At 37.7% G+C, this 15,005-nt stretch overlaps 1 protein-coding gene across 1 annotated transcript; it reads right to left on the bottom strand.

The window, feature by feature from the left end:
- Positions 1 to 11,731: 11,731 nt before the first annotated feature.
- On the bottom strand, positions 11,732 to 13,310 carry LOC131509873 (actin, muscle-like). Its single transcript, XM_058726165.1, is given in 2 exon segments — positions 11,732 to 12,634; positions 12,637 to 13,310. Coding segments are annotated over 2 exon segments (978 nt in total). The 5' UTR covers positions 12,809 to 13,310; the 3' UTR covers positions 11,732 to 11,828.
- Positions 13,311 to 15,005: the final 1,695 nt, after the last annotated feature.

Here is a 15,005-nt window from a genome sequence, read left to right as displayed (position 1 = left end):
GCTGGCCTGCTAATAGCTGGGCGCCACCCAGTTTTGAGAGGTGAGAATGAGTTTATTATAAGAAATTGAGGAAGAGAAGTATCATGTAGCCAACCATTCAATCTTAGCTAAATCACAAAACCTTTATGAACTTGAGTTTCCTCACTAATGAAATGAGATAGTTATAAAATAGATGATTTTTCAGGCCCCTTTTTGCTTCCAAATGCAATCATCCATTGCCTGGGGCAGGGAACAGTACAAAGAACTTGTCTCAAATAACACAACTCTTCCTTCAAGTGGAAAGCATGCTGTTTTATTTCAACCTCTCACTCTATCCTTTGCTGTAACCCAAACTAGGCAGCAATTTTATCTGCAAGAAAGGAAATGAACTGATGATTTTAAGGATCAGGTCACAGAAGTGCCATCCTGACAGCCCCAGTGATATGCCCTTTACAGCTTATACATGCAAAGAGACATCTTCTTTTTCTTCCTTCCAGTTTTATTGATAAGTTCTGGGAAAGAGAGATTTTAAGCAGTCAGGGGCAGGTGTAACAACCTTCCCTTAAAAAACCACTACACCTTGATAACATAGCTCTTTATGTTACAAAATCATGGTATTTATCAGAGGAGTAGGTCAACAGTGCATGCTATTATCCTGGCAAGGGAGAATCCTCACAATGGGAGGGAAATATATATGCTGTATGGGAATCTTGGATATAAAAATCACCCTACCTTTATAGCATGGTCATCAATACTATATTGACTCTCAGGGTGATCTCATTACAGAGGAATTCATTTTATTTTTAAGCCTAGGGAAAAATATGTATTTCTTAATCTGTCAAGTGGTAAAGAGTACAGGTGAAAATTAAATTGGAATGATCAGAAGATGTAACTACAACTAGTGAGTATCCAATGAAACTACTCCCAGACACTCATTCATAAATGTAAAATGAGTTCATTTTAGGCCACTAGACTTGGACATCAGAGTTCTTAATCATAAGTAACACAATCAAGGTTGATTAACAATCAAAAGCCAATATATTGGGTAGAATGTCACAGAACCAACAGGAGCCTGGAAGAGCAGGCTTAGTTAGCATCATGCAGCAACCAAGCAAGTCCCAGAAAGCCAAGAAGCAAGAAACACAGCAAGCACACTATTGCAGTTGGAGCAGGAAACTACTGCAGCTGCTTCCCAGGATGAATTATTTCCAACTGTAGTTTGTGTCCTTAAATCACTCACTCAAGAGAAAATAAAGAATCTGATTGCCAGGGCTAGGTCACATGTCAACCCCCCCAGAGCACAGAGCAGAGGCTCTGTCTTCTTCAGATTCCATGGAGGGAGACAGGCACCTGGAAATTTACTGTCCCAGCAACACTAAATGAAATGATGGAGGGCAGTTCTCCCAAAGGAAATCAGGGTACTCTACAGGAGGAAGAATTTATGCTTTCTTGCAGCCAAAAGAAAAAAGAAAGCTATAAACAAAATCTGTACGTGTATTTGTTCATTAATCATTCAATAAAACTTTCAAGGTCATATGATATTATAAAGATAATCCCAGGGCACACAAGATCTCACCAGCCAAAAAGTACAATCTCTGATACACTTTCACTACCAGAGATATCCCAAACTGTTGTGCCTTAAGGAAGAAAGAGATTCTAATATGGTTGCTATGCCTGTAGTCAAAACAAGAATGTTCAAGCACTTGAGGGCTGGACCAATCCCCACAAGGTCAGTGAGTTATTTTACTTCCTCTCCTCCTTCATCTATAGAAGGATAAAAAAATTAGGAGATTGCACAGGTCTAAGAGTCCCTAACTCTCAAATTTAGTAATTCCATGTGTGCAAATGCAGTTGAAAAAGCCTATGGACTTAAGTAAGGCAAATATCTGTACCCTCTGCTAAGCTAGGTTTTCAACAGTGAATCTAAAACAAATGATGTGGACTTATGAAGACTCATCCTCAGATCCAGGTACAAATGGGGTGTTTGGCAGCAGTATACCCTTTGTAGATCAATGGGTAAACACCTCACCTTCTGCGGGAGCTTGGCCAGTGTTTATACTGAGATCTGCAGATGGCATCATGAGAGATGTCATTATGGCCTATCATGTCAATGTGAGTTGATGTGCTTCAAAAACCATCTACATCAAATCTTCCTACTCTGCTGAACAATGAGTTATAAGTTATAGCAATAAAAGTCCTTGTAGGGAGTTTTTACCTACAGAGGGCAATTTTCTTATTTTTTATAACCCATTTTAATTTTTTAATTTAATTATCACAAGCTGTTATTCCTATTCCATGAGGAAGTAGTCAACCTAGATAATTTCAGTCAGTGATTACTAAACTACAAAAAGTGCCACTTTAATATGGTCATTGTTTTTTAATATCCACAAAAGGCTACTCTGCTCTGCTAACAGAACACACTACCAATTTGAACAGTTGAAAATAAAGTATGCAATTCAGTAAGGCCTTAAACTATCACAGTGCAGTTTCAAAATGACTGAGTCATGAAAAATTGTTTGGGCACAGAAGAGCCGACATGAAATTCTGTTAAAGAAGTTTCTTGAGGTAGTCCCTGAATCTGGGTGAGTTAGGTGGGAATATCAGTTATGAAACTGAACTCAGTACTAAATGAGCTCCAGAAAGAAGGGTAGATGGGAAAAGCAGGGTATTGCTGTTCCCTTCCCCAAATGAAAGTGCCAGTGTTTCCAATGATACACCAATAAATATTTCAAGTATGCCAAGAAGTGCCCCAACAATTACCAGATTCTCCCAGGGAATAACCAGATCACCCCTGCCTAATTAGTTATTAGCTCCTTGTTGTCCATCAGTGTCCCATATGTACTGGACTGATTACATCCTAACCTAAAAGAATTACTCCCATTTGTCTAAGGTATCTAAACTGAGAACTCAGATAATTTTCTACAAGAAACATAATGCTATTTTATGGGTGCTCATGTATACATGGTGCCTGAAAGTATGTGGCATCTGGTCCTGACTGTTTCTAGAACAAGTCACTCACCCTCTGTAAACCTGTGTTTTCTTACTTTTAAAATTAGTGATTAGGTGAGGCACTTGGGTGGCTCAGTCAGTTAAGCGTCTGACTTCGGTTCAGGTCATGATCTCACAGCTTGTGAGTTCAAGCCCTGCATTGGACTCTGTGCTGACAGCTCGGAGCCTGGAGCATGCTTCGGATTCTGTGTCTCCCTCTCTCTCTCTCTGCCCCTCCCCTGCTCAGACTCTGTCTCTCTCTCTCAAAAACATTTAAAAATTTTTTTTAATTAGGGATTAGGGAGAGGTAGTTCAAGATCACATCATAGGAGGATCCTAGACTTACCTGTTCCCATGGACATAACAAATCTTCAGCTACATATGAAACAATTCCCTCTGTAAAAAACACCTAAAAACTAGCTTAACAGATCCTCCACTGCAAACAATAAAAAGGCCGCATTAAGACAAGAAGGAGAAGCAGAGACACAGTCTCATCAAAAATCCTACCTCTAGCACAGCAACCCACAGCAGCAGGAATTAGGAGGGATCACAGAAATATAGAGTTTCTCTCTGAGGAGTGAGAGGGTTTCTGGCCCACATCAGGCACCCACCCATTGGCACCTGTTATGGAGAGATGAGCACCCAAAACATCTGGCTTGGAAAACCAACAGGCTTAATCTAGGAGAAACATATGATTGTGGAGAAAGGATATTCCACTCTGACAGGGCTCAAATGCAAGCTTGTTCACTCTGGGACCCAACATAAAAGCAGTAGATTGAAAAGCATTTATATCATATGTGAAGGAGATTCATTTTCTAACTTTAAGGTGTCTGCCAAAGAGGCATAAACCTTTGGGACCTTCTCTGAGGACAGGGGAGCAGATGAGTACTATTCTCAGCATTCTGCCTCTGCCTTGCTAGTGCTGACAAGGTGGGCACCATCTTTGTGCTCTCCCTCTACATTTCTGGCACTGGCAGAGGCAGGTGTCATTTTCACTCTAGCCCACTAATACTGGCAAGCAAGTGCCCTGGCCCTCTGTACTGTTCATACAGCTGCTTCCAAACCCAGGAACCCGCACAAGGGACACTTATTGAGTGCCTGGCCCTAATGGCCTGGGGGAACTGCATTTCTGGGCTCCGTGGGTTGGAAACAATCAGAGAGACAGTTCAAGAGACAACCAAGAGCTAGAGCAAACTTAAAAGATAAAGTTCATCCCACATACAAGTCCCTTCCTTCAAGACTGTAAGAGATAGCTGTTTAACCTAATATATAGAAACAAACACAGAGAGTCAAGAAAAATGAGAAAACAGAGGAATATGTTCCAAATGAAAAGAAAAAAGATAAGCCACCAGAAAAAAACTTAATGGAACAGAAACAAGTAATTTATGTAATAAAGAGTTCAAATTAATGGTCATAAAAATGTCAGCAAAATGAGAAGAAGAATGGAAGAACACAGTAAGAATATTAACAAAGAGAAAATATCAGAAAGTACCAAACAGAAGCCAGAGAGCTGAAGAATACAATAAATGAACTGAAAAACTGGGACAACTACAAGTGAAATAACATTCATGTTATAGGGGTCGCAGAAGGAAAAAACACAAAGGAGCAGAAAACATTTGAAGAAATGGCTAGTTTTCCTAACCTTGGGAAGGGATCAACCTCAAAATTCAGGAATCCCAGATAATTCTAAACAAGATGTACTTAAAGAGACCCACACCAAGATATATTATAATTAAAATGTCAAAAGTTAAACAGAGATTCTTAAAAGCAGCGAGAGGAAATAACTTGTTACATACAAAGAAACCTCCATAAGGCTATAAGCAAATTTTTTTCCACAAAATATTTGCAGGCCATGGGTGCCTGGGTAGCTTAGTTAAGTGTGTGACTCTTGATTTCATCTCAGGCCTCATGATCTCATGATTGATAGGATCAAGCCCCACATGGGGCTCTGCACTGATAGCATGGAGCCTGCTTGGGATTCTCTCTCTCCCTCTATTTCTGCCCCTGCCCCACTCACATGCACACTCTCTCTCTCTCAAAACAAACAAACAAAACAAACAAACAAAAAACTTTATAAGCCAGAAAAGAGTGGCATGATATATTCAAAGTGCTGAAAAGGAAAAATTTCCAATTAAGAATATTGTACCTAAAAAAATTATCATTCAGAATTAAAGGAGAAATAATTTCCCAAAAGAGCAAAAGGTAAAGGAGTTTGTCACCATTAAACCAGTCTTACAAGAAATGTTAAAGAGACTTCTTTAAGCTGAAAAGAGCACTAATTAGTAAAAAGAAAAAATATGAGAGTAAAAATTTCACTGATAAAGTTAAGTATATAGTAAAAGTGTAGTAAAGTACTACAAGTGTAGTAAAGTGTAGTAAAAGTTAAGTATATAGTAAAAGTATAGTAAAAGTATATAGTAAAAGTTACAAAGCTAGTATAAACTTTAAAGATAAAAGGAGTAAAAATAAATATAACTATAATAATTACTTATGGAATACACGAAATTCAAAGATGTAAAATGTAACATCAAAAACATAAAACAGGGGCGCCTCAGTGGGTGGCTCAGTTGGTTACACATCTAACTCTTGATTTCAGCTCGGGTCATTTGTGAGATTGAACCTCGAGTCAGATGTCAATACAGCACAGAGCCTGCTGTTTGACAATGTACAAATTCAGTGCAATCTCTATCAGTGGAATCTCTCCTCTCTCTCTCTGTCCCTCCCACTCTCTCTCTCTCTCTGTCTCTCTCTCTCTCTCTCTCTCACAATAAATAAATAAACTTTAAAACACACACACATACACACACACACACACACACACACACACACACACACACACGGGCACCTGGGTGGTTCAGTTGGTTAAGCGTCCAACTTTGGCTCAGGTCACAATCTCAAGGTTCATGAGCTCAAGTCCAGCATCAGGCTCTGTGCTGACAGCTCAGAACCTGGATCCTGCTTTGGATTCTGTGTCTCCTTCTTTCTCAGCCCCTTGCCTGCTCACAATCTGTCTCTATCTCTCAAAAAATAAAATAAAATGCTAAAAAAATTTTTTTAATTATTAGCAAACTGAATTCAAAAATATATAATAAGTATCATACATCATGATTAAGTAGGATTTATTCCAGGGGTGTAAGATGGTTCAGCATCCACAAACCTGTTAATGTGATACACCACATTAACAAAATAAAGGGTAAAAATCATATGATCACCTCAATAGATGCAGAAAACCAATTGACAAAGTTCAACATCCATTTATGATAAAAACTCTCAAAAAGGTGGGTAATAGAATGTACCTCAACATAATAAAGGCCATATATTAGCTACAGGTAACATCATACTCAATGGTAAAAAGCTGAAAGCTTTTCCTTTAAAAGCAGAAACAAGACAAGGATGGCCACTCTCACCACTATGATTCAACACAGTATTTAAATCCTAGCCAAATCAAGAAAAAAGAAATAAAAGACATCCAAATTGGAAAGGAAGAAGTGAAACCATCACTATTTGTGTACAACATGATTTTGCATATAGGAATCCCTGAAGACTCCAAAAATAAAACAAAACAAAACAAAAACAAAAATAACACCTGTTAGAACTAATAAAAAAATTTTGGTAAAGTTGCAAAGTATAAAGTCAGTATACAAAAATCTGTTGTGTTTTTATACACAGACTCTCATAAAGAGAAATTAAGAAAACAATCCTGTTTATAATTACATCCAAAAGAATAAAATGCCTAGAAATAAAATTTAACCAAGGAGGTGAAAGAGCTCTACATGGTAACGTGTAAGAAACTGATGAAAGAAACTGAAGGAAAAACAAGTAAATGAAAAGTTATTCCATGCTCATGAACTGGAAGAATCAGTATTTTTTAAATGTCCATATTATCCAAAGCAATATACAAATTCAATGCAATCTCTATCAAAATTCCAGTGGCATTTTTCACACAAATAGAACATATGATTCTAAAATTCATATGGAGCCACAAAAGACTGAATAGCCAAAGCAATCTTGAGAAAGAAGAACAAAGCTGGAGGCATCATGCTCCCAGATTCAAACTGTATTACAAAACTTTAGTAATTAAACCAGGGTGATATTGACATAGAAACAAACACAGAGATCAATGGAATAGAATAAGGACCCCAGAAATAAACCCATGAATATAGGGTCAACTAATTTATGACAAGGAGATAAGAGAATACAATGAAGAAAAGATGGTCTCTTCAATAAAAGGTGCTGGGAAAGCAGGACAGCCACATATAAAATGATGAAAATGGAACTTCCACCATACACAAACATTAACTCAAAATAAATTAAAGATCCGAATATAAGACTTGAAACCATAAAACTCCTAGAAGAAAACAGGTGGTTTTCCTTGACATTGCTCTTGGTGATATTTTTTTGGATCTGACTCCAAAGGAAATGGCAACAAAAGCAACAGTAAACAAATGGGACTACATCAAGCTAAAAAGTTTCTGCATGGTGAGGGAAACCATCAACAAAATAAAAAGGCAACCCAGTAAATGGGAGAAGATATTTGCAAATCACATATCCAATAATGGGCTAATATCTACATATATATAAAGAACTTACACAACTTAATATCAAAAGAACAAATAATCTGATTTTAAAGTGGACAGAAGATCTGAAGAGACATTTCCCAAAGAAGACACACAGGGGGCCAACAGACATATGAAAAGATGCTCAACATCACTAATCATCCGGAAATGCAAAATCATGATCAAAATCACAATAAGGTATCTCACAACTGCCAGAATAACTATTATTTAAAAGACAAGAAATAACAAGTGTTAGAGAGGATGTGGAGAAAAGGGAACTCTCATGCACTTTTGGTGGAAATGTAAATTGGTGCAGCCACTATGGAATGTAGCTTTCTCAAAAAATAAAAATTGTACTACCATATGACTCAGCAATTATACTTCTGGACATATATCCTAAGAAAATGAAAATACTAATTTAAAAAGATAGACGTATCCCTATGTTTATTGCAGCATTACTTACAACAGCCAAGATATGGGAATAACGTAGGTCACCACTGATGGATGAATGGATAAAAAAAAGCCATGGAATACACATATATATAGCAGAATACTACTGAGTCATGAAAAAGAATGAAGTTTTGCCATTGTGAAAATATGGAGAGACTTTGAGGATATTATATTAATTAAATAAGTCAGAGGTAAACATACACTGTATGGTTTCAGTTATATGTGGAATCTAAAAAAAACCAAACAAACAAAACAAAAGTTACAGACACAGAGAACAGATAAGTGGTTGCCAAAGGGAGCAAGAGCTATAGGGATGGACGAAATGCATGAAGGAGACCAAGAGGTACAAAATTCAAGTTATAAAATAAGTAAGTCATGGAGATGTAATGCACACTATGATGGTTACAGTTAATAATATTGTATTGCACATTTGAAAATTACTAATAAAGTAGATCTTAAAAGTTCTCATCACCAGAAAAAACAATTTTTTTGTAACTTCTATGAGGACAGATGGTAATGAGACTTGTTCAGATGATTACTTCACAATGTATACAAATACTGAATCGTTATTTTCTATATCTGAAACTAATACAATGTTATCTGTTAATTTTATTTCAATTTTTAAAGGGGAGAAAAAAATACTTCAATCCTATTTCCACTATTCATTTTTCTCAAGAGAAAATATTTTGATCCTTTTTCTGCTACTCATTTTTCTCAGTATTTTATGGAACTTTCTACTTCTTCCTGAAAATGGCCAAATTGCTAGAATGGCTCCTGGAATATAGTAGGCACCAATAAATAGTTATTGAATGAATGAAAAAAATCATGGGTCAGACTAAAAATGAATAATTTTTATGATTAAATATTTCTATTTTATGAATTAACATTCAGAGAAAAGAACCAATTTATCAAAGATCAAAGGGAGTATGAATTATTTCATGTCTTTCTCACTTTAAGTAGAAGCAATAATTGGAAACTTTACCTTCTGGTATTAAATGTTTTCTTTCATGTTCTTGCTTTTATTTTTTTTCCTTTCACAGGAAAACACCTGTGAAAGGTTTTTTTAACACCAAAGTCCTATGTAGATGCTAGATAGAATCTTTCCATTTCTCAGTTCGCCTACATACTCACTCAATAAACATGCATATAAATACTTACGTATTTTAATACATGCACAGAACTCAGCCTGCTGGGATCAAACATGTAAACAAGAATTATTATACATCATGACAATATACCTTGATGGAAAAAGCAAAAATATTTCCCAGGGAGGACCTCTGAATGATACCTATTCCAGAGTTCAGTGATAAAGGAAAGACTAAAGGAGAAAAAGATATGTAAACTGAGTCAAGACACAAAAGATAAGAATGAGTTACCAATTAAAGAGGGGTAGGACAGACAGTCCAGGCAAAAGAAATAACCTGTGTGACATTCCAGAAGCACAAGAGAGTAAGATGGCCAAGGAAAAGAAAGAAATTCTTCTAGCAAGAGGAGGCTATGAGGTCTGTAGGCACATGTCCTCAAGAGCATGTTTGTGTATGTGTGTATGTATGTGTATGTATGGAGACATAGATGGTAGATAGATACAGATGATGTAGATATTAGGTATCTCCATATTATGATAATAAATTTTACAAGTCAACTTGACTAGACTAAGGGATGTGCAGATGGGTGGTAAAAACATTACTTCTGGGTGTGTCTCTGAGGGTGTTTATGAAAGAAATTAGGATTTGAATCATTAGACTGAGTAAAGCAGATAGCTCTTACCAATGCAAGTAGGTATAATCCAAACTGTTGAGGGCCTGAATAGAATGAAAACATGGAGAAAGGACAAATTCATTCTTCATGCTTGAACTGATACACTGATCTTCTGCACCGGTGCATCAGTGCTCTGATTCTTGGGCTTGTGGATTCAGATAGAGGCTTAGACTATCCATCCTGTGGTTCTCATGCCTTAACACATAGCCTGAATTACACCATTTCCTGGTTCTCCAGCTTAGAGACAGCAGATCATGGGACTTCTGGGCGTCTAAAACCACATTAGCCAATACCTATAATAAATCTCCTCCTATATATTTCTCTACCTATATCTCATCAGTTCTGCTTCTTTGGAGAACCACAACTAATACATACATTTTTATGTTAGAGATTTAAGCAGGAGAGTAACACTGATTGAATTTGTATTTTAAAAAGATCACTCTGGTTGAACACAATGAGCAAATCAGACAGAAAGCAGCTACAGTAATCCACTTGAGAAACACAGTAGCCTGGACCAGGACAACAGTGGTAAAGATAGACATGAATGGAACAGTAAAAAACAAACAAACAAACAAACAAACAAAGAAAAAAACAATAAAAAAAAAACCATGTAGCAGGGAAAATCAACAGGACTTGAGGACCAACCAGATGTGGGGAGGATAAAGGAGACAGAGAAATAAAGGATGACACACATTTTTTTTTCCCTGAGCAATTGTTTGATAGTGGTCATATTCATTGTACTATGGAAGATTAAGAAATTCTGGAAAGAAAGGACAAGAGCAGTCATGAATTTCCTAAGTCTGAGGAACCTGTTCAAGGAGAGTAATAACAGACTACACAAGAGATGCAGATTTGGGAGGCATCAGCATTCTGCAGGTAAGATCAGTGAGGGAGAATGTGCTAAGAAAGAAGAGAATACAACTCAGAAAAAAAAGCTCTCAGGGATAATCAATCAGTAAATGACTAAATTAACTATTATACAACTCTGTAGAAATAATGCAAGTCCTGAAACTATAATTAGGAAAAATGCTTTATAATATTCTGTTGAATACCTCATGTCCTCACCTTTCTTACGAAAGTAGAAGGTTGGGACAAGAAGCAAGGGAGGCTATCCCGCTGATTTTTTTTTCCAGTTTACTGCAGCACTTTATTTTCCTCAAACAATGACATGTTGCTGAGAGCCTAATGTTCTCACATGACAGGAGAAAACCAAAAAATGTCGTCATCTCTTAAACAATTGAGAATTGTGTACAAAATCTCAGTATATTAAAAGGATGAATAAATTTACAGGTGTAAATGTAAACTGTTTTCCAACACAAGGCAGTTAGTAACAACCCACAGTGTTCTGGTAGGAAAACACTGGATAAGAAAGGAAAGTGGGTCCTAAACCTCAGACCTTCCTAATCCTGTCAGACCAGAAAGACAAAGAAATTTCAACTGGTTCAAAAATCTTGCCAGCCTCTAGGTAATCCTGAAATAGGCAGCTCTCACACGTTAATACCCAACTCAGATCAAGAACGTTATGGGGGCACCTGGATGGCTCAGTCGGTTGAGTGTCTGACTTCAGCTCAGGTCATGATCTCACAGCTTGTGAGGTCAAGCCCCACATCAGGCTCTGTGCTGACAGCTCAGAGCCTGGAACCTGCTTCAGATTCTGTGTCTCCCTCTCTCTCTGCCCCTCCCCTGCTCACATTCTGTCTCTCTCTCTCTCTCAAAAAATAAACAGTAAAAAAAAATGTTTTTTAAAAAGAACCTTATGGAGGATGCTCATCAAACCAATGGATTTCTCTTCCATAAACATGTTCTCCCCTCAGCCATGAAATGACTAAGCCACATTCTATAAAAGAGGTTTAAATCAAGGTTATCTACAAGGTATTAAACATATACCAAGAGAAAATTTAATTTGAATACAAAGTCAAAATCAGCAACAATCTTCCATCCAGGGCTGACATCAGATACAAGCTTCAAGGACAAATTTATTTTCAAAGGCGTATTCCAGTTTATGAGGCTAGCATGAAGTGTACACATTTGCCAGGGTAAATTTATACTTAGGAATTAACTCATGCAGCAAATGCTACATAACTGCTTGCAAGGCATTTAGAAGCATCTGCAGTGGGAAGTGGAGGGGCCCAACTCTTCATACTTCTGTTTGCTGATTCACATCTGCTTAAAGGTGAACAGCGAGGCCAGGATGGAGCCCCTGATCCACACAAAGTATTTGCATTCAGGAGAAGCAATGACCTTGATCTTCATAATGCTGGGTTCCAGGGTCGTGCTCCCTTTCTGCATTCTGTCCAAGATGCCTGGGTACATGGTGGTCCCACCATTCGGCACTGTGTTAGAGTACAGGTCCATCCAGATGTCAGAGTCACACTTCATGATGAAGTTGAAGGTGATCTCATGGATACCAAAGGACTCTATACCCAGAAAGGATAGCTGGGAAAATCCCACAGGGCAGTGGTACCGCTTCTTGCCCATGGTGATCAGATGACTATCAGCCAGCTCATAGCTCTTTTCCAAGGAGGAGGAGGACACCACAGTGGCCATTTGCTGCTCAAAGTAGAGGTTGACCTAGCAGAGCTTCTCAGTTATGTCACGCATGATTTCCCACTCAACTGTGGTGGTGAAACTGTAACCACTCTCTGCGAATATCTTCAAGAGGTAGTCCATCAGGCCCTGGCCAGCCAGGTCCAGGCACAGGATGGCACGGGGCAGGGAGTACCCCACAAAGATGGGCACAGTGTGGGTTACCCTGTCCCCAGAGTCCATGACAATACCAGTGGTGGAAGTGTTGTAGTGCTCCTTGGGGGCCATGTGAAGTTCATTGTAGAAGGTGTGGTACCAGATCTTCTCCATATCCTCCTTGTTGGTGATGATGCCAGGCTCAATAGGGTACTTAAGGATAGGATGCCTGGCTTGCTCTGGGCCCTGCTGCCCACATAGGAGTCCTTTTGGCTAATGCCCACCATGACAACACCTTGGAGGCAGGGGGTTTCTGACAATGGATGGGAATATGGCAGGGGGACAAGGGACATCATTCCCAGCAAAGCCCACCTTGCATATACCAGAGTTATCATCAATGATGAGTGCAGGGATCTCCTCTTCCAGGGTGATAGGTGGAGGTGGCAGCAGTGGGCATGAAAATGAGTGGTGGGAGGACAAGAAGCATGGGTGGACTGCAGTGAGCGAGACCCTCAATTTTCTTAATGTGTAAGCATCTCAGCTCTTTTCCAGTTGATATTGCTAGAGACTAATGTGCCATCTCCCTCCCTTCTTTTAACTAAATGCTGCCCTGAATTACTGCATCCTTCCCCTAGTATCACCATGCCAATTTTTTTTAACATAAATTCACTGGAACTTCTTAAATGTACCAGTCTTCAGGAAAAATGTATGATAAAGAAATATATTAAATGACACAAAGAGCATATGATCATCCAAATTCAAAAGTGGGTCAAATGGTTGTTGCTATAATTAAAAAGTGACATTTTAAAACAAAGGGAGCATGAACCATATGGATTACAAGACTCTTAAGAGCCACCCCAAACAAATGCAATATATGGATTTTACCTGAGACCTGATTTAAACAAGCCAACTGTAAAGGTGTTTTAGACTTACAGAAAAGTTGCCATAGTGCAAAGAATCGCTTCCCCTAGATTTCCCAAATGTTAACAATTCATTATATTTACTTTAGCATTTTCTCTATATATATCCACATTCACTGTTTGAAAGTAAGTTGCAAATAAATGCTCCTTTACCCCTAAGTTTCATTGTGTATTATCTAAAGACAAGGACATTCTCTTACAGAATCACCAATTATCAAAATCTGGAAATTAACACTAATTAACATTTACCATAGGCTTTATTAAAATTGTCCCATTTGTCCCACTATATCTTTTATTAAAAAAGAAAATACATTTTTTTCTTAATCCAGAATCCAATCCAGAACTACATGTTGTAGTATCTCTGTAGTTTTCTTTAATCTAGAATAATATTTCAGTCTTTGTTATTCATGACTTTGACTTTTGAAGAATAAAGGCCAGTTATTTTGTAGACTATCCCTCAACTTTCGCTTGATTACTTTTTCTTTATTATAGTCACGTTACCACCATGCCTATTAATCTTTGAGGTGGCTTTCATGACAGTGGTGAAGTACTGAGAAGGAAAGCCAAACACATCGCTAACCCAAGGTGTATACTACATTAAGATTAAGATACCAAAATATAGTTTGAAATGTACAAAGGAAACTACTGGTAAAACTATATAGCAAACAAAATTAGTGGGGGTGGAGGATAATAAATATGAGCTGAATTCCTCATCTTTCTTAGCACAGCAACAAGAGAAACCTCCCAAAGCTGAAAAATCAAGGGTTAGATATAAGCATCTTACAACAACCAGAATAACTAACAAGAGAAATGAGAAATGAGAAATGGCCAAAGATGATTCTTTTCTAATAAATGGACCTGTAGAAATAGAAGCCTGGGGTGGAGGAGCTTTTTTTGTTAGATAGACTCTGTCTTCTAGAGTAGTTTTAGGTTCACAGTAAAACTGAGTAGAAAGTTACAAAGACTTCCATATATGCCCAGCCTCCACTTCATGAACACACATTGTCCCTGTACCACAGTGATACATTTATAACAACAGATGAACCAACACTGATATACCATTATCACCTAAAGTCCAGAGTTTAAATAGGGCTCACTCTTGGTGTTTTAAATTCTATGGGTTTGGACAGATGTATAATGGTATGTATCCACCATTATAATATCATACGGAATAGTTTCTTCACTGCCCTGAAAATTCTCTATGCTCTGCCTATTCATCCCTCCCCCCATTCCCATCTTCTTGCAACCACTGATCTTTTTACTATCTCCATAGTTTCACCTTTTCTGGAATGTCATGTAGTTGGAATAATCCAGTATGTAATCTTTCAGATTGGCTTCTTTCACTCAGTTAAGCATTCAAAGTTCCTATGTTTCTTTTCATAGCTTGACAGCTCATTTACTTTTAGTAATGAATAAGATTCCATTGTCTGGATATACCACAACTTAATTATCAATTCACCTACTGAAGGTGAATTCACATACTTTTGGTTCCAAGTTTTGGCTATTATAAATAAAACTACTATAAATATCCGTGTGCAGAGTTTTGTGTGCATAAGTTTTCAACTCTTCTGGAGAAGTACCAAGGAGCACAACTGCTGGATCATATAGTAAGAGTATGTCTAGTTTTGTAAGAATATGACAAACTGTCTTCCAAAGTGGCTCTACCATTTTG

The sequence above is a fragment of the Neofelis nebulosa genome, chromosome 4 (assembly GCF_028018385.1).
Source record: "Neofelis nebulosa isolate mNeoNeb1 chromosome 4, mNeoNeb1.pri, whole genome shotgun sequence".
Lineage (NCBI taxonomy): Eukaryota > Metazoa > Chordata > Mammalia > Carnivora > Felidae > Neofelis > Neofelis nebulosa.
The sequence above is the reverse complement of the archived record's forward strand: the minus strand, read 5'-3'. Positions and strand labels throughout refer to the sequence as shown.